The sequence below is a fragment of the Pogoniulus pusillus genome, chromosome 11 (genome assembly GCF_015220805.1).
Source record: "Pogoniulus pusillus isolate bPogPus1 chromosome 11, bPogPus1.pri, whole genome shotgun sequence".
NCBI lineage: Eukaryota > Metazoa > Chordata > Aves > Piciformes > Lybiidae > Pogoniulus > Pogoniulus pusillus.
The window spans coordinates 15,603,420-15,623,125 of record NC_087274.1 but is presented as its reverse complement, the minus strand read 5'-3'; the positions used below and the strand labels follow the sequence as shown (position 1 = coordinate 15,623,125).

At 47.8% G+C, this 19,706-nt stretch overlaps 1 protein-coding gene across 6 annotated transcripts in view; it reads left to right on the top strand.

Annotated features, from left to right (window-relative positions):
* Nucleotides 1-19,706, top strand: part of SLC4A11 (solute carrier family 4 member 11) — a 136,874-nt gene that overhangs the window by 40,885 nt on the left and 76,283 nt on the right. For 5 of the 6 annotated variants that reach the window (XM_064151184.1, XM_064151183.1, XM_064151186.1 and 2 more), the window contains exon 2: nucleotides 15,421-15,471. In XM_064151184.1, coding sequence (XP_064007254.1) covers nucleotides 15,421-15,471 — 51 coding nt within the window. Of the gene's footprint in view, nucleotides 1-4,645; nucleotides 5,004-15,420; nucleotides 15,472-19,706 lie in introns of those variants that run through there. The other variant, XM_064151185.1, reaches the window with a different exon arrangement.

Below are 19,706 nucleotides of genomic sequence, written 5' to 3'. Positions count from 1 at the left end.
ATCCTAAAACTTTCCATTGCTGTATTTTGGGTGTCAGTTGAGTTACTTCTAGAAGTATCCCGTTTCCTTATGTAGAATTTCCCTGGAACACTTTAATCATCATGAAACTGCCATCTACTCCCTGAATATGCAAATCACCACCCAAAACACCAGCAGGTGTCCAGCATATGTCAAATCCAAGCTACCTTTGTTGCTAACAGCAGCTGAGGCATGACATGGTGACATTGCTGCTAAGGAGGATGAGGAGTCCACTGTGAAGGATGCAATGCAGTAAGGCTAAAAACTGAGAATACAAAGCAATTTCTTAAAGTTCATCTTAATTTGGGTTTAAGTAGTGTTCTGTGATTGTGAAGTTTGCTAAGCAGGGCTCCAAGGATGGAACATCGCCTGATGAGGAGAGACTGAGGGACCTGGGTCTTTTGAGTCTGGAGAAGAGAAGACTGAGAGGGGATCTAATAAAGGTTTATAACTATCTGAGAGCTGGGGGACAGGCTCTGCTCACTTGCTCCCTGGGATAGGACAAGGAGCAATGAATGGAAGCTGCAGCACAGGAGGTTCCACCTCGACACAAGGCAGAACTTCTTGACTGTAAGGGTCCCAGAACACTGGAACAGGCTCCCCAGAGAGGCTGTGAAATCTCCTTCTCTGGAGACTTTCACAGTCCTGTCTGGATGTGTTCTTGCGTGACCTGAGCTAGATTGTATGGTCCTGCTCTGGCAGGGGCATTGGACTTGATGATCTCTTTGGGTCCCTTCCAGCTCCTGACATCCTGTGATCAGTTTGTGCTGGTGAAACTGAAAAAAAGTCTTGTTTGCTGTGGCTTTTTGTTTGGCTTTGGTTTGGGGTTTGTTTGTTTGCTTTTAAGTGTAATATAACTTTCTAAATTTGATCTAGGATAAGCTCTTGATAAAGCCTTTGTGCAGAGCATGGTGACATGCCGGCCCAGAGCAGAGCACTGCAGGCTTCTGCATCTGTCAGTGCTGGCTTTGATATCAAAGCACTTGAGCTGTCACTTACAACTCCATGTTTTTTTTCTGTTCCCCCTTTCTAAATTCATCCCTGGCTCTGACTTGCAATTAAAAAAAGAAGCTGTATGAAGGGCTTCAGACTAACTCTGTTACTGAGGAAGGATCTGCCATCTCTGGAGCAGTGGGAGCTGTGATTTGGGTGGGACATGGAGGGAACAGAGTCCAATTTCATTCCTTGCAAATACCCTGCTGAGAAATGCAAGAAGATGGGGAGAAAAGCATGAAAACCTGATCTGAGCCAGTCTGTGGGTAATACTGTCTCTAAGCTTGTGTTGGGCAGGGTCTTCCTTTTCCTCACAGGTTTTTCTCTAGGTTTGAAGGATCTGATGCAAATGGCAGTAGAAGGGCTTGTGGGGCTGTGGCTACCCCAGGCACGCTCCTGCAGCCATACCACGGTGGGATGGATTGAGACTAATGATAATGTGGGCTCTGACAGCAGAGAAGAAACCTCAGATTTGAAGCTGGTGGAGAGAGAGAATCTCAGTGAGTTGGTGCTTGGAGCTGGGCAACCTTTGTCTTGAGATGCTGTGGGTGGGTTTTGAACACTGAAGGTGATGAATTGCTGCTTAGGGACATGGTTTAGTTGTAGTGGCTTGGCAGTAGTGGTTGGGCTCGATGATCTCAAAGGGCTCTTCTAACCTCAACAGTTTTACGATTCTATTGCTGGGTGCTACCCACTCATGAGGGCAGCTGAGTGGGAAATGAGTAGGATAAGGCAATCTAGGGGCTGAGGGTGAGGTGGCACTGGGGCAGGTGTTGGCACTCTGCAAAGGTGAGAGCTGTTACTGGGGCTCACAGCCTTGGGGAAAAGGCAGCCTGTGGAGCAGGGCAATGAGCATCAGGTTTATTTTCCTTTTGCCTGCTGCCGCCACCTTCTCCAGCAGTCAAACGTCTCTTCCACTTGCTCCGAGCCTAATTGCATCCCCAGGGTTTCGGAGGCGCGTGTTTGTGTTATTCACCGTGCTGGCTGTTCCCACCGGAACAGGCTGATTTTTGTAGGAATTGGGCTGCCTTTTTTTTTTTTCTTTCACTTATTGTGCACAACAAGGCACTGCACAAGAGATTCGGTGAGGGGAGGAGGTGGGAGGGAAGGAATTGTAGTAATGCCAATACTTCTTGAATATTATAAACCTGGCTTATCAGCCCGACGCAGAGCTGGAATTTGTCTCTTCCTGTGCTGCATCTCTGCTTTCTGAGAGGGGCGTTTAAATACAGGCTGGAGACGCAGCCCTGCCAGTGTGTGCTCTGCTGGGCTGTGACAGCAGCAGCCAGGCTGCTCCAGCAGCTTTTTTGTTGTGGTTTGGGTTTTTTCGGTTGGTTATTTTTGTGGTGTGTTTTTTCACTACTAACTCCGTTCCAAAAAGGAACTTGACTGGGAAGGAGGCTGTAAGACTGCATGTCCCAACAGTATCCGCTGAAGGAGGTGAAGGAAAACACGGTTTGCTTCGTACCTGGCTCTCCTCTCTTCTCTGTCCTCATGGAGCCAGCTTCTTTCTGCTACCCCCGGCTCACCTTCCTCCGCTCGCCCTACGGCCAGTTTGGGGCAAGTGCTGGCTCTTCCCAGGATTTGGCCCCATGGCCACAACGGTTGGTGACGCAGAGGTGGACCAGGCCAGTGGATGGTGCGTGACCAGGCAGGGGTGGAAGGGTTGGGGACCAGAGAAGGGTGGGATGGGATAGTGGAGAAGCTCAGTGAGGTTTAAAGGAGCTTTGGTGATGGTGGGTGAGGAGGGGTGCAGCAAAGGTAAGACTTGTTGGATGCATTAGCGTGATTGTGTTGATGCATTCTTCTCTCAGACCTCTTGTGGTGGTGCTTGCTTAGCTGCTGTCTACTGAGGAGCAGCTCTGGTCCTTGCTACATTCTTTCACCCAGGCAGAAGTTGGTCAGAGAGAGATGATAAACAACCTCAGTATGGAAAAACATAAAAGTAGAAACTGATCGTAGCCAGCCTCTTGTTTTATAAGCTTCACTTGCTGGAAGGAATCCAGCAGTGTTTGGAACCTGAAATACCTGCTGGAGGCTAGGCAGGCTTACTTCACCTTTAGGTTGGGATGTTGGCAGCTCTGTTCTTTTAAACTGTTAGTGAAGGTATCAAGTGTGGGTATAGGGGAGGGTATTGAGATCCTCTGTTGCAGGTTTATCTCACTCGAGGTACCTTAAAAGTCTCATCTTGGTTAAAATTTTACATGTTGCTTTACAGCAAAGAAAACTATAAAGGGAAATCCTGCGGGTGTAGGAGTTGAACTCCGTGTGCTGGTCTGGAGGGTGGGAGTCTTGACTGGCTGTAAAACTTTTTTGAGGCGAAGGTATCAAACTTGATGAAATGCTGAGCAGCCTGATTAAGGTGGGCCTGCCTGCAGCAAGCAGTGAGGCTGGAGACATCTCAAAGCATCTCTTCCACCCTCGGCGAACTCTAGAGCGTGGTGCGCTTGCTTTACACCTGGTGAGCTGCCTGGCTGCGATGCGCCGTACCGGCAGAAGCTCGTCAGGTGGCATGCAAAGAAATACCTAATGGAGAAGCCTGGGTGAGCAGTCTGGGCAGAGAAAAGGCGTAGGAGGTGTTTCAAAACATGCATTGCCTGTGGTTCCGTGCAGCGGAAACCAGCCTGTAGCAGCGGCTGAGGACGGGGCTGTACGGCTCTGAGCGGAGCCCTCTGCCCGGAGCGGAGCCTCTCCCCGAGCTGTGCTCTGCCTCGCCTCGCTTTGTGCTGGGAAGCGCTCGCTGCCTCCTGGGGCTGTTGTACTGAAGTCATGGTCTTTGTCATTACTGCAGGGGAGGGAGCCAGCCTTTGGATAACTCGCGCTTTATCTCACGCTTGGCTTGGATTTTTTAGGGTTCTACCTTTTCTAAGGCTGAAGAGATGTTGGTGTGGGGAGTTGAGGGGTTTTCCCCCTTTTTTGTTTTGGCCCGCGTAGACCATTCCTCTGGGCTTTAAATACCCAGCTGGGGGAGCCTTGGCTCATTGTTATGAAAATCTTGAATTGTCGGGAAAGTGAAGCAGTAAAATAGGCTGGAGGGAGGAGGGGGGAGGATGTGGCATCTTCCCTGCGAAGTTTTTTAGGCACTGCACGGTCGAGCACTGGGAGGCAGGCTGGGATGTAAGGCTCTTCGGATGAGGTGAGGTCTCTTTTTGGGTCTATTTTCTGCAGCTTGCTGTCAGAGCACAGACTTCTTGCCCTGTTTCTCATTCCCTTCTGCAGGCTTCTCACTGAACGCATTAACCCTTGCGCTGCCGCTGCCCGTGCTGGGTAGCGTGGTACGAACACTCAAGCCCAGCCCTGCAGAGTTACAGCAGCTATATCTTTAAGCAGTGTGGTTTATCTACCTCTCGGCAGCAGGTTTGTCTTTCTCCCCCCCCGCCCCCCTCTCCTTCCTGCATCTTCACATCCTCTTGCGTTCGCTGTACCTCTACAAGGTACAGTACACTGTCTTCTCACTTGAGCTGCGCCTGGCTGCCACACAGCTGCTGCGGTTTTTAAGGAGGCACGGGGGCTTTCTGCCTCCGGAGCCGGCAGCTTTCGCTGCATGCTGAAATGCAGGGTCACTTTAATGATTCTGTTTTCCTTCCTTGCTATCAAATAGCTCCGGGAGGCTTTGGGGTCTGGGTGGCCGGAGGAGCCGAGCCAAAGGCCAGCAGCGGGCAGGGCTGCAGTGGCATGCGGAGCGTTGCCTCGCAGGTGTGAAGTTAGCGGGGCAGGCTGGCACTGCTGGCTGAGAGAGCTGGGGTGGAGGTGCCTATCTGGGAGCTAATGGGTCAGGCTCTCACTCCACCCATCCGCCGCTCGCCAATTGGAAGTGAGGGAGAAAGATGCTGTGGATGGATTAATATTGAAGCCATCGAAACAGCACGAGCCATTGCCAGCTCGGCCACCTGAGCGAGTGCTGTTTGGGAACACGCGTGGTGGCTCGGGGAAGCAGCCAGGAAGGCAGTGGAGGCTGGTGGAACAGCATCTCTGTCAAAGAAGTAGTGCAGGTAAGTTGTGGTCTTGAAAAAACCGACTCCCAAACTGAGACACTGCTGTTGCTGGGTGATGCATTTGGACAGGAAATCTGGAAAACCAGCTCTGCCAGCTCTTTAATTATTGAATTCACTGAAGTAAGGCAGCATTTGATGTGTTTTCGATGGGCTTTGCTGCTTAGTGATGATATCTGTTGCCTGTGCCGGATGTCTCTGTGCTGTTGTGTTTAAGGATGGAGAGTACCTTTTGAATTCAATTTACATTAACCAGAGTGCTCTCTTTCAGGGTTTGAATATAGTTTTCAGGATATGCATGGGGAGATGAGCACAAGAGATCTTACCTGTTCTGGTTTTTCCTCTTAATTAATGCTAAAACATCCTAACAGCCTGTCTGTGAGGCTTTACATACTGATGTTTCACGTGGGGAAAGTGCAGTGCTGAATGAAAACAGAATGCATGGACATAAGCTGTCTGAAATGCTAGCAAACATCATCCCTGGTGCTGTAGCCATGGAAGCCATGTAGATGAACCCTAAACAATGTCTTAACCAGTAACACTCTTAACAAGAACTGTCAGTCTGCAGTTATTTCACCACTAGAGCAGGGCATTTTAATTTTGGGTTGATAATGGACAGCAAAATCAGATCTGGTGCTGCTGGGTCTCCCGTTGCCCCTGGTGGGGTCACTGCTGCTGTTTTGGGGCTCCTAGACATAGAAATCGGGTGAGGTGATTTCTGTTACCCTGCCAAGCCTGTTATGATTTGAAATCATTGTTTTTAGAGAATGGTTGAGGCTGTGGAGGGTAACTGGGCTGCCATTTAGGTATCCCTTGGATTCTATCTTGCTTGGGACCACAACTCAAAACATCTTTGGTGATCAGGTGGCTGGATTCACTGCTCTGCTTGTGTTTTCCTGTGCTTCCAGTATAGATCTGCCTAGAGAAGTGGCAAAATCACTCCTAGAGGGGTTTAAAAGCCCTGTGGACAGGGTGCTGAGTGATGTGGTTTACTGGGGACCTGACACTATTGGGTCAACAATTGGGCTATGGTGATCTTAAAGGTTTCTTCCAACCAAAATGATTCTGTGATCTTGTTTTTGACCTAACTTACTTTTCATGAAGGGTAAAAGTCAGCCACTGGAGTAACCTCTCTGGGAAAGTGGTGGAGTCCTCTATAGCAGGCACTGCTAAGGTATAGTTGGACAAGGGTGCTGGGCCATCTTTCTCTGGACTGTGCTTTTCTTAGCAAAGGTTGGAGCAGGTGATTCTTGAGGGCCCTTCCACCTGCTCTTTGATGGTTCTGACTGTGTGTGAAGTAAAACTGATCTGTTCCATCCAGATGCCTTTTGGGGTGGGGGTGGGAAGGGGTGTAGGAATAACTTTGCATAAGCTTGGTCCAGCCACTGTTGCCTCTTTAGCAGCTGTTTCTGTTGTTGGTGGCAATAAAGTGTGGGATAAAAACTTCTTAAAAAGGCACTTGGCTCCAAAACATCATCCTGGTACCCTGCAGGGGATGCTAGGATGTGAAACTGGTGGTGCTTAAAGCATCCTTTCCACCTTAATCACCAAGAAGGTATTTTGTAGCTGCTATTATATATTTTGCTGCTGTTTAATTTTTTACAGTACTTAACTCAGTTGAACCACGGCAGGGAGCAGCTCCCTTCCTGGAAACAGCCCCAAGTGAAATGTTGATCGGCCGTCTCCTAACCATTCTGGCATGTTTTACACAGCACCACTGCAGATAAGTGGCAGGTGGTGGCCTCTGGAAGATCTCCTGTACAAGGAAGGCCCTTGAGCTTTTAGAAAAGTCTCAGGCACATATTTAAATCCACCTTCCACCCCAACCAAGATTTGGGGCCATTGCAGTATCTTCTTCTGATTAGGAGTGATGAGTTTTTGATGGGTTCCTGCAAGTGAAAGAGCAGCCTGAAAAGCTGTCAGTAAGAGTTAATGCTTTCTAAATTATTTAAGCATTTCAGGAGAAGTCTACTGAAAAGCCTCAACTGGTCTGTTCTTGGCTCTTTGTCAGTTTGTGGGATCTCTGGTGGTATTTGCTGTTGCTCCTTTCCATGTAGCACTTATGCAAGAAAACTTTGCAAGTCTTAAATCACATTTTAAGAGGGCCCAACTAAATGAAACTTCCCCTTTCAACCTGGGGAGAGACAAAAGAAAAGGGCAAATAGCCCAAATCTTCCAGCCAAATCCCAAAGTGTCATTTCCCTGCTTCTCAGCTTATCCTGCTCACCTAGAGAATGCTGGTCAAGACACCTGGAGGAGGTGGAGAAGACATCCTGTTAACAAAGCAGCTGTGCAGAGCTGCATTCCCAGGGTTGCTTCCTCTTCCAGCTCGCCTCTGGGAGGCAGCCTTGGATGTTAATTGCTTGGGTGGGCTAAATTGTGATGAGTCAACCTGGACAGCCTGGTGCTGCTGGGAGATGCAGCTGTTGCCAATCTTCAGTGTGCATGGGGTGTTCTTCCCTGGGGGGACGTTTGTGGTAGCTGGCACCACTGCAGCCAGTGATCTTTTATTGGGTGGTTTTATGGTGATGGGTATTGTGGAGGAAGCTGGGGAGAGGATAGAGAGGGGAGTTGTTCAGTGCAATGAGGAGAAGACTTTGGAAGCAGACATGTCTGATCCCTGAGCTGTGTGTGGGTGTGTGTTTGCCTGGGAGTGAGCAGGCAGGAGGATGCTTCCTGCTTTTTATCCTTTCAATATGATGCTTTCTACTTTCACAGCCAGCAACTCTGAACACTTCTGGGGTTTCATTTACCAGAGTGATCGTGGCATGATTTAAGACCTCCTCCACTGTTTCCCTTTGTCAGAAGAATATTCATCTCCTTGCATACTGTCCCTGATTTGATACTTCGGTGCCTGCTGAACAATGGAGTTGTTTTTTCTACCTGAATCAGGACTGGCATGCCAGGATAGTCACACTGATGGAGGATACTGTTTAGAAAGACCCACTTCCCAGTGATTAGAGCAGATGGAAAGTGTCAGAGGGCTGGTGTCATGTCCTCCAAGAAATCAGAGAAATGGCACCTTTCCTAGGGGTGTTAGAGAAGTTTAGTCTTGGTAATCCAGACCTCTTAGCTCCCAAAAGGAATTTTGGTGAAGACCTTGTGGGAAACAAAAAGATGGTGAAAATCCTTCAGGGACACACTACTACTGGTAACATTGTTTGTCTGCCCTGTCCCTCTGTGCAGCGCTGTGGCAGGAAGTGTACATGAAACATCACTCTTTAAAGTACTCATGGCTAACAGGAGAATCCTCTCCTGTAGGGACTGCTGCAGCGCTTGGCTCTGTCTATATGAGGACCAGGCTTGTGCCCTTGCAGGTGTGAGGCTGCTGGGGAAGCAGCAGTGTGCCATTGGGCTAGGTGGTGTAAGAGCATCTTCCTTCTGGCTGTCTGCTCCTGCCAACACTCTCATTTTCCAGAAGCTTACTGAGGAGAAGGAGGTCGGAGCACATTTCAGTCTTGCTGGGTCGTGGCTGTCTCTAGACTGTTCAAGGCCTCCAGAGTTGTTTTCATGCAGGTGTTTGCACATGGGCAATGTTTAATGAATGCAGTTGGGTAAAGGTCCCCAGCAAAACTTCTGCTATCTTGCCAAGTGATGTTGATGCCTGCTGGTAGATGATAGTGCTGCCTGTGTTAAACCTCTGGGCATTCTATGTGGGGATTAGTCCCTCGCCCATCCTGCAGTATCTTCCAAAGGCTCAGCTTCATGAGGAGAAAGAGAAGCTGAGAAGCAAGGGGCCACAGTGCAGAAGGGGAATGTAGATCTGCTCTTCCCTTGATGGGATGGAGCATGTCCTTAAGCTCTCCCTGTGATGACAAGGATGTTGCTAACTCTGTACTCTTCACATAGTGCCGCAGAAAGCAGCAGACAATCAGATGTGTGATGGGCATGTGGATGTAACTGGGGGGGAGCAGGGATGCAGCTGGTCCTTTGTGGAGCTGGGTAGCTTGTTGTGGGGCTGTGCTTCATCCTTCCCTGCAGCTATGTCACTGAGATGAATAAAGAATAAGCTGAGGAGGGATGGGGCTCTGGTGTGCCTTGTGGAAGAAAGATTTATCCCCCTCAGCCTCTGCTGGGGATGAAAAGTGAATGGATGTGTGTCTGCACTGAGAAAGCATTTGTGATGCTTGCGGGGAGAGAGGCTGCCCAGCTGCAGTGAAGGGGAGAGTCCTTCAGTTGATCTTGCTTCTTATTCCTTCAACATAAACCATGGAATTGCACAACAGTTTGGATTGGAGGGGACCTTGAAGGTCATCTTGTTTTAATCCCTCTGCTGTGGATAGGGACACCTTCCACTAGCCCAGCAGCTTCCTGGAACCTAGCGATGCTGATGTTTCCTGTTGAATGACTTACAAAAGCTGGTTTTACCCCTCTTGAGGATTTTTTTTAATGTTTTCCTTTGCCTTTGTTGATACAAAGTGGTGCTTTCTGGGGAAAGGTCTACGCTTGGCTTGCCAGGGGCAGCACAGTGCTCATACGCCGCATGTACTTGGCATTTTCCTGCCCAAGCTTTAATGAGTGTGTCTACTCATCTTACACTTCCTTGAATTAGTGATCTCTTTTGAAACCCTAACTCCTGTGGCTTGTTTTTTTGTTCCTCTTTCCTTGTGTCACACCTCTATGGGCACAGAGGAGAACAAGTACAGTCTCAGACTCCTGCATGCCAGTTGTTATTGCCTAGAACAGTGGCACAGGGACACGCTTCTCTTGTCGGCCTGTGCTTTCGCCAGCATTTTCCTGTTGAAGTGTGCAGGGCTAAGGGCAGGGATCAGATGCTGCAGGTGCAGATAGAAATGAGCAGTGGTAACTAAAGGCAAAGGAACTGTCTGCATGCTGCTGTCGGTCTGCTCTCGCTGACTTGGAGGGCTTCCAACCAGAGTTGGAGGACATTTGCAACCAAAGTCTCCACCAGGAGACCTCTCTGCTTGGTTCTTCCCTGAGAACTGACACATCTCATGTTAAGAGCCTGAGTGAGAGAGAATCCTGCAGTGCTGATGCGTTTGGCCCTGGTCAGCTTGTCAGCATGGTCAGATTTGCTGCCTGTCAATCTCTCTTCTGCAGTAGTGCAGTTGCGTTGTGAAAGGAGTTTGAAGCTTTCTTGTCGTCCTGCTGTTGAGCTCTTGCTGTGTACAGAGATTCTCCAGCTCTCGGGTACAGGCTTCTTTGGGTCAATGTTCCACATAATTAAAAGGGAAAAAACCCAACTCTTATACTGACCTGAGGGAAACCTGCAGGGTTTTCTGGGTGTTTGTTTTTTTCCCTTGAGCCTCTCTGGTTTTCTGCTGACTTGTGGTGGACGAGGGGAGCAACACAGTTGGGTTACTGGGAATGTGAAGCACATCAGCTGTGGCACAAACCTGGGTGCAGCTCCTTGGTCACCTTTGTCCAGTGTTGTTAATTCATTGTGGGGTGGAGAGAATAAAGACTAAGAGGTGAGCTCAGAGTGTAGTATTGACCAGCAGCTCTGGTCAAGCCTTGGATAGGCATAGCTTTGTCACTCTACCTCAGATCTAAGCCTTGGATGAGACAATATTCATCCAAGCTGGACTTGCCCCTGGATCTTTTGGAGATATGCCATTAACTGTGACATTCCCCACCCTGCAGGAGCTGGGGTCCAACTGTTTAATGGTAACCATGGGCACTCTTAGCATTGACAACAGAGTTCTGGAAGCCAGCTTGCAGCAGCCAAAACCTTGCTTCAGAGCTCGAACCCTATATGTTTTCTGGACTGTAGGTATTTTATTTGATGTTTCTTCTTACCCAGACAACTGCAGTTCAGTCTGTCACACTTACAACTGGTCATTTCTCCTGGGAGGAAAGAGGAAGTCTAAATGCTTTTCCAGCTGAACTTCTTGCTTCAAAGGCTCAAGTGTTTTGCCCTATCAGCTTTATGACAAGATGTTGCATGTGCTGATGAGCCTCAGAAATGTTCTCAGAACTTCAGCAAAACTATGCTGAAGAAGGTGGTGGAAACTGGAGTAAAAGATGGTGCAGGTACCTTGTGTTTTCTGAGAAGTACTTACAGAGTACCTAAATGCTCTGTGTGTACAGGCTGCCTGTGTTTAGGGACAACCCAAGAGCAACCAATATTAAAGGGCTTGTAAAGGAAAAAGTGCCTATCCAGTAACTCTTTCAAAAGTACTATCTCAAAGTAAACTGAATTAAAAATCAAGGCAATAAAACTTGGAGAGATTTATGGGAGGGAAGTTGTAAAAGCCAAAGTCTGTAGTCCCATGTGTGGAAAGCTTGCTCAGGAGCTGGTTTGCTTCAGCACAAGGCTTGTGCTGCAGAGGGCTGTTTGTTTAGAAGATGCCAGCAGCAGAACTGTAATTGAGTTACCCAAGTATCCAGAGAATGTGTTTTCATTTATAATCCCCTAATATTGCAAGGCTCAAGTGAACTTTTTACTAACCTTGAATCAAGAGAGTTAAGACAGGTTATTAGATGCGAGACACGTTCCTCACAGGCATTCAGTGATGGAGGATGGCGCCGCAGGGCTGGGGCTGGTGGTGTTGGTAAATGGAAATGCAAAAATGGAAAGAATGTAAGAAATCAGGAAGTTTCCTGCCTCTTGTCTGCTGTTTCCCACTGCTCCTCAGTGATTTGTCCTAGTCATCATACCGAGCACCTCAGACTACAACAAACTTGCCTGTTCCTAGCAGTTAAAAAGTGAGCTTCAGGTACCTCCCCTTGGTGGCTCTTGGAGTCACTGCAGTTGCTTCAAGTCATAAGGCAATGACTTGCTGCTGAAATCTTAAGCTGTGTCCTGAGTCTGGAGAAACAGGCTTCTGCAGCACTTTGAATTCAGTGTCCAGAGAGGGGCAGGAAACCAGTTAGCAGCTTTCCTTTGGAAAAGCCTCTTAGCAGTGACACTTTTAATGCCAGTCCAGTCTCATCTCAGACACCCCTGTAGGGAATAAAGGTGGGGTGGCAGCTGGAGGAAATTAACTCTGAAAAATGAAGAGCTCTGCTTCAATTGTTGAAAGACCTACTCCTTGTTCTTTTTGTCAGGTAAGGGCAGGTGGCATCTTGTGCTGCCTTGGCAGAGGGAGAGCAAGGGGAGAGTCTGGTTGTCCCTCTAGATGCTAGGTGAGAAGGCTGAGTCTGGGGAGTGGTGGCATGGACCTCTTGGTGAGAGGTGAACATGGCACCACATACTCTTGTGCCTCTGGTTGCTTAGCTCCTTGGGGAGATGCTTTCCAGCTTTGTCCCTACAGGCCTGACCTTATGTCATGCTGAAATGGCTTTGCTTCAGTTTTTGTGTGAATTGCTGGAGTCTCTGAAAGAAAGCCTGGAGGAAAAGAACTGAAGATGTGGGTTTGGTGGATCCAAGGGAAGTGGCATGCTGGTGTTGTGAGGGGAAATTCCCACCTTATGGTGATAAAATCCTCCCCAGACTTCCAGCCTGCAAAGGCTGGTGCAGGAGCTGATTTCTTCTTCATGGAAACAGTTCTGCAACTTCAGGCAAAGCCTGGAGCATTGTAACACTGATTTCTAATGTACTGAGACTTGAATTTCTGCCCAGGCTTCCCTGAGCTAAATACTTGCATTGATTACTGCAGTGGTCTGTAACTGTTCCTTGGTTGAAGTCTTCTGATTTCAAGAGTGGAGGTGAGATGAGGAGAGGCAGTGCAGGCTGGGTGTGTGTGTGTCAGACTGTGGTACCTAGCTGACAGGGAGAAGAGGGCTCTGCCTCACTGTCAGTCCTGCACAGCTCAAACTCGTCATTCCCTTCTCCAGTAAAACTTGATGGAGGAGCTGAGACCTTGGATGTTAAAGGCCCTGTGGAGGGAGAGGCATATGGAGCCTGCTGATATGTTTGCCTTGCTGACTTCAGCCTGGCTGGCCTTGCCCTTACCTGGCATCTCATCAAGCTAAGCTGCACTGATAAACTGATGGAGGAAACACAAGGAGAAGAGGGCTGTGTGGGGAGGGAAGATACCCAATGCAGTCTCTGCTGAATCTATCTCCTTTGTTCTGTTCAGTGAAGAAGTGGGGTGGATGCTGCCTTCTCCAGCTGCTCAGAGGTGCAGCTGGTGTGACCTCCCATTTACCCTTCCTACCTCCCCTTCCGCTAAGGCGCTGACCTTGAAGCCAGTCCCAGGGCTCTGTCCCCTGGCCTTGTGTAAACACCGCATCACCCTTTGCCTCCTGGGCACCTTGCACACCGTTCCTGGTGCTCCTGTGCGTAGACCCTTCCGAGAGGCTTCCAACAACTTTTCCAAAGGCTCCAGCAAGACTGCTTTGAAGTCTGAGTACAGTTGGTGCCATGGGACAGCATTACGTGGGCAGAAGATAAATGGCCAGGGCTGGACCTTAGCCAGGACATAGTAGGGTGAACGCCTGGTGCTTTTTTCCCCCTAAACGTGCCATTGCATCTTTAATTACAAGGTTAAGACCTCTGGTTTATGACTCATCTGAAAAAACAGCACCTCCAACATAATTGCCTGAGCATGTTGCCTCGGGGACTACCGCTCATTAGTGACTCAGAGGAATGAGTGCCACCTAATGAAATGGCACTGCCTGCTGTAATACCCCAGCCTTGCCCTTTTCATGCCTTGCCCAAGCAGCAACCAAACCAGTCTCTGTACACACAGGCAATGCAACAGAACAAGGGGACACAGTCTCGAGTTGTGCCGGGGGAAGTATAGGCTGGATGTTAGGAGGAAGTTCTTCCCAGAGAGAGTGATTTGCCTTTGGAATGGGCTGCCCAGGGACTGGTGAAGTCACTGTCCTTGGAGATGTTAAAGAAAAGACTGGATAAGGCACTTAGTGCCATGGTCTAGTTGACTGGATAGGGCTGGGGGATAGGTTGGACTGGCTGATCTTGGCGGTCTCTTCCAACCTGGTTGATTCTATGATAATGAAGAGACTCAACTAACTCTGAACTACTGCTTGCTGAGTGCTGTCAATCCGTAGAGTCACAGAAGGCTTTGGGTCAGAAGGGCCCAGGTAGGTGCTTTCAGTGAAAGAAAAAGCAAACCCTGTCTCAGTCTATCCAGGAAAGGATAACCACGTTGCTTTAGCCTCCCCCAGAAGATGTAACAGGAATCAGTTGATAGAATCATAGAATTGTTTTGACAGGAGAAGACCTTTAAAGTTAAGTCTTACCATTCTTTGACAGTACCAAATCTGGTGTTAGCCGTTATTCCTCAGCACCACATCTTTACCTCTTTGAAACGCCTCTGGGAATGGGGATTCAGCTGCCTGCTTGGGGAGCCTGTTGCAATATTTGATAACATATTAATGTGTTTGATGTCCTATCCTGGTGGCAAGGCCAAGTCCATGGGCCATCATATGTTGTTTCCCTGAAACAGCCAAGTGCACTCATGGCACAATAAGCCTCTTTAAAAGACTCTTTTGATCACTGGTGTTCTAATCATGATGGATGGATCTTCTCCTTCCCTCCCTAGTGGAGGTAAACAATTGTTTCCTGTAATGAGTGCCCATTGGCCATGCTGTCTTGGTTCTTCCAACCCATTGTTCTGGGATGAACTTGGAACATTATGTTTCTCTCTTAGACCAGACACTCAAACTGCCCTCAGGTATACATGGCTGTTTTTTTTAATGGTCATCAGAGTATCCCTCCAGGAGCCTGTGCAACTAATTGCTCTCACTGGAAGCTCTGAGCCACTGTGGGCTGTGACAAGCATTAGGGCTGGAAGGTGCTGCTGCTGTCAGTGGTGTGACTTGTATCCATCTGGAGCACAAAGGCTCCCGGTGGGCCAGGATGAATTATGGTGCTCAAAAAACATGGCACACTGTAAAAACAGGGGGGAAGTAATAAAAGCACTTAACCTGTAAGCCAAAAGTTACGGGGTAGAGAAAGGGTCTTTGGGAAACTGTCTCATACCTCACACGAAAAGCAGGAAGCCTAATCTGTAGAACAATAAGGCAGGCAAAACCTCTTTCCTTGTTGGACCAAATTCATCCCAGGCTTGCGTAGGTAACATGTGATTAGCCTGATGAAGTGGGGGAAGACTGCAAACTATTCCTTTCTGATTGCTTTTTGGCTGGGAAGAAGCATTATGAAGAGGCAGCACCTAGTGGTGGCTTTCTGAGGGGCTGTTTGTGGGTGACTCTTGCTCAGGGTTTGAAGAGCTCTGTTAGCATCCTGTGAGGTAGGGCAGACACCTGTGTGGAGAGACTGATGCGGGCAGCCCAGTCTGAACTGTCAAACACTGCTGGCATTAGGAACAGCCAGACTGGGCCTGGCTACCATACTTGGAACACCCCTCGAAGCAGATGCTCCTCTGCTTTTTGAACATCAAAGTTGCCATGTTCAGGAACAATCTGGTACCTGCAGTATTGTGGGGCTGGTTTTCTGCTGTAATCCAGGCTTACGGTGAGTGGAGTAGCAAGGTGGAGATCTTCAGCATCTTGATTCTTAAGTATCCTTTTCTTTTTCTCTTTTCAGAGTCTCCACCAGCAGCCATGTCAAGAAATGGATACTTCTTTGAAGAGAGTGGCAAGTATTATTTGACTTCTTTGTGCCTCCTGTCTGCTCCTTGGAGAGCTGCACAGCAGGGCTGGCAGAGTGCTTGGCACAGGTGATAGAAAATGCATTTAGCCTGAGCAGCACGAAAAAACTGTCATGCCTGGGGCTTGTGTAAGGAGTGGGCTCTGCCTTCTTTAAGTCCTGTAGATTTCATAGATGCTCAAAGCAGTGAATAATCATCTTCCTATTGTCACCAGTGACTATTTCCAGGAGTAAAAGGATTAATGACTTCCAAGTCATTAATCACATCTCCAGTAACAGGTCTCCTCCAAGGTCTGGGTTGAGTTGCAGAAGGGCAGAAATTGATGCCTGACCTCAGGGTGTTCTGAAGGCATGTGGGGCATCTGGTTTAGGTACCCTTGCTTCTATCTTCCCTGGCTTGCTTGTGGCCCCCTGGGATGCAGTTGATGCTTTCTTGAGGACTGGGAATATAAGAAGGTGATGCAGGTTGGGGCCCGGAGAGTTATCTGGGCCTCCAGGTTCTGGCTGAGAGGTCCTGGGGACTATGACAAAGGTCTTCTAGAGCTACTTCCTTCATCCCAAGCCCACCTGCGCAGGGAGCACCAGCACAGCTGTGTCTCCTTGGTCTTAGATGGAAAGGCTCATCATGCTCTCTTCCAGGTCTTGATGTCTTACCTTCCTTGAGCTGTCTGAACAGCAACAAGAAGACCCAAATCTGGATGTTTTCAGAGCGTGTGGTTGTGGCATTCTCTGTGCAAAGCTCTCCTGTGAGACACGCAGCTTGGAGCTGTGTCTGTGAGCATTTGTTTCTGCCCTGTTTGTGTTATTGCTCAGCTTCCTCCTTTCCCTTAAGGAGATGGCACCTTTGAGGTCATCACAAAACCGTGTGTGCTTCTTTCCAAGCTTCTGCCTGGTTTGGGAGAAGGAGGGAAAGTGGCTTGTGAGTTCTGCTTTAGCCTGTGTGCAGCACTGAGTGCAGAGTTAATGGTGACTGAAAGTACAGTGGATTTCTTGGTTATTTCGTGCTCAGATCTGCTGTCATCCTGGTTCCTTATTACAAACTGACCTTTTTTAACAACTTGAGTTGCTGCTGAGTGATGAGTCACCTTCTACTGCCTGATTTAACTGAAGACTTGTGTGCTTCTACACACAGTGTATGGGCAGAACTCCTTGGGAACTTGCCAGTGTGAATGTTCACATCCCTCAGCAAGGCTGTGCTCTGCACAGAAGTTTCATGCACTCAGGTTCTTGAAGATTTATCCAGAACCTTAATCTGGGCTAGAGAAAACCACAGGGGAAGAAGTCAGCTTCTTTCAGGTAGCTGCTTGTTTTGAAATAGAGCTATGCTATCATTAAGGTCTTGCTTGGCTCCACTTGTTTAGATCTGCCAGGTCATTCAGGAGACCAAGAGACACTCTTGCCCCACCTTTAAAAGAAAAAACAGTTTCACCTTCCTAAGCTGTGTTGAGGAGAGAGAATACAAAAATGAGCCTTTTCCTTCAGTTCCCTTAGCACTTCCTTCCCCAGGACTTTTCCCTGGTTCAGTGGGGAGGCATCATCTGATGCTTGCTCTTTGCCCAGTCAGGCTGCTTTCCTTACCTTCTCCCAAGAACTTCATATACTTCTTAGTAATAGAGAGGGTTTTCTTTCTGACAGTGTCTGAGCTCTGTTCAGAGGCCACGTCTCTGCCAGCTTTTTGGGTTTCCAGTGGCAGCTGCATTAACCTAACAACTAAAGGTTGAGACTTCAGTTTGAGTTTGAACTGTTGTAGTGAGTGAAGTTTTGACTGCAGCACCAAAGCAGCACTCTGTGAGAAGCTCCTGGATACTTACTGTTCCTAAAAACTTACTGATCTATCTAGCAATTTGTTGCTCTATTGATTATTGGGAAGTTGAAGCTCAGGAAGGATTTCCTAGTGAAAGGAAAGCTGTGAGGGTGGTTGTGGTCCTAACCCTGTACCAACCAATTTGTGAACTTCTAACATGGAAAGTTCATCTGAGGACCCTGAGTTCTGGGTAAGAGCTAATGATTGAAGCTTGCTTAGGTACAAGTGTGAGAAGCTTTGCAGGCAAACATACTCTGAAAAGGTTACAAACAGAAAGCCCCAAAGGATTTTGGGAAGACCTTGTAGTGGCCTTCCAGTACTTCAAGTCTCTTCCCTATCTTTCCTGTAGGTCCTCTATCAGAGTGTAGGGATAGGTGAAGGGGTGATGGCTTTGAGCTGAAAGAGGGGAGATTTAGCCTAGATGTTAGGAAGAAACTCTTCATTGTGAAGTTGCTGACACACTGGAACACGTTTCCCAAGGAAGTTGTGGATTTGTCCCATTGCTGGAAGTGTTCAAGTTCAGACTGGATGGTTTTGGAGCATCCTGGCCTAGTGGAAGGTGTCTTTGCCCATGTCAGGGGAACTGGACTAGATGATCTTGTTAAGGTCCTTCCCAACTCAATCTATGCTGTGATGCTGTCTCTCTACCTGCAAGTTCCAGTTTCCAACATGCTCTGTTTTTCCCTTGCTGCTGGAAAAACTTGACTGAAAGCTGCTTTTGTGACCTTTGGAGGGGGAGGGCATGGGGGAAATCTGTTTGGTAGCTTCAGTAGAAACAACATTAAGAAGGAAAATAAGGAAATAAGTTTGTGCCTGCATAGGTAGAAGTCTCTGATGGAGAGTGCGGAGGCAGGAGGTGCAATGGCAGCTGTTGGCGGTGTTGTTTTAATAGATGCCCTCTGACATCTTGCAGATGAAATTTGTGTTCTCAGTCCTTTAGAGCCTGTGGAGCAAGCCTCTTGCATTTGCAAATGGACAAAATCTGGCAGGGCTCAGGTCTCTCTAACCACCCTATGTGTGTTTAAGTCACTTGAGTCTCAACGAGGTTGTTTTGCCAAATGAGTTTTCTTCCCTTTTAAATTCAAGTGACTAATGAGATGATTGTGTAGACCCAATCCAAAGCTGGAGATAATTGGAGTCCTGATGAAACGGAGCTCAGCAATCAATGTTTAGAATAACAACTCATCAAGTCCTATATTGTCCCTTGGCTCTCAGCCTCCTGCACCCTCCCTGGTGGTGGAGGAGGAGTATTCAGTGTCTGCTACAAGTGGATTAGCTCTAAAGGCATTGCTATTAGCTGCAAGTGATTAAATTCTGCCAGTATATGATGAGCTTTTTAACTGACCCAAGAACTGGCTCTAATAAGACACTAGGCTGGAGACTCTCTTGCTCCTCTTGCAAAATCCCAAGGAAGGAGTCCCAGTGCAGTGCTGGAGATATCTGAGTTGCTGTGTTGGTTAAAAGCTGGCTCAACAGATACTGCAGCAGAAACTACTTTTTTTTTTTTTGTCTTCCAGAGCAAATCCTGCACTGCTTGGAGTCCTCTGACTGATTAATTGGTTTGGCTGGCACAATAAATTGCAGTTGTATTGAAGGGCCCCAAGGCCCCAGTCTGGCTTGGGATGTTTGGATATATTTTATCTGCTTGTTTTTGTTTCCCAGTTTGCAGTTCAGTTAGGAATGTGTGCTGGGGAAGGCTTAGGTTTTTAGGGCTGCTTTTTTGTTTGTTTGTTTGTTTGTGGGTTTGTATTTTGGTGTTTTTTCCTCTTAAATTTGTCTTTATCTGTCTTGGAATTGTTTTCCTAACTAGGAGATTAATTTAAACGTCTCTGTAACAAATCCTTTCACAATGGGTTTCCCCTGATGAGATGCTCATTTTAGCAGCAGGAGATGCACCACTGGTACTTATGGAGAGCCCAAGGGGTTGGCTTGCAGGTCTTTTGCAGATTTTTATTTCTGAAACCTGTCTGTTATGAGGCCTATAATAAAATGAACACCCCTGATTTCCGTGGGTTCTGCTCCAGAGCTGAAACTCCACGTGCTGCTGTCTGTTTGGGAGAGAGAAAACAAAATAAAAACAAAGCTCCACTGAATTACTTGGATTATTCACAGCATTTCCTAGAAATCTGGCTGCAAAATGCAATACTGGAATTAATTCCAAAGTGTCTGGGTGTGTGGGGTTGTTCTTCTAGCAGATGAGATTTTTTTCAGTTCTGTTATGAATTACTACTGAAGTGGCAGGGGAACTTCCTTTCTGTCTGGCTCTTCTTGACAAAAGATTGACTCAAAGTAGGGGTGGAAACACAGGACTGAAATTGTGTCCAGTAGTGGAGGTGTCTAATACTTAAAGGATGCAGATGTGGTCTTGGCTCACCTGCTAGATGCATTCTACCTCTGTTTTTTTTACCACATTGTGGTT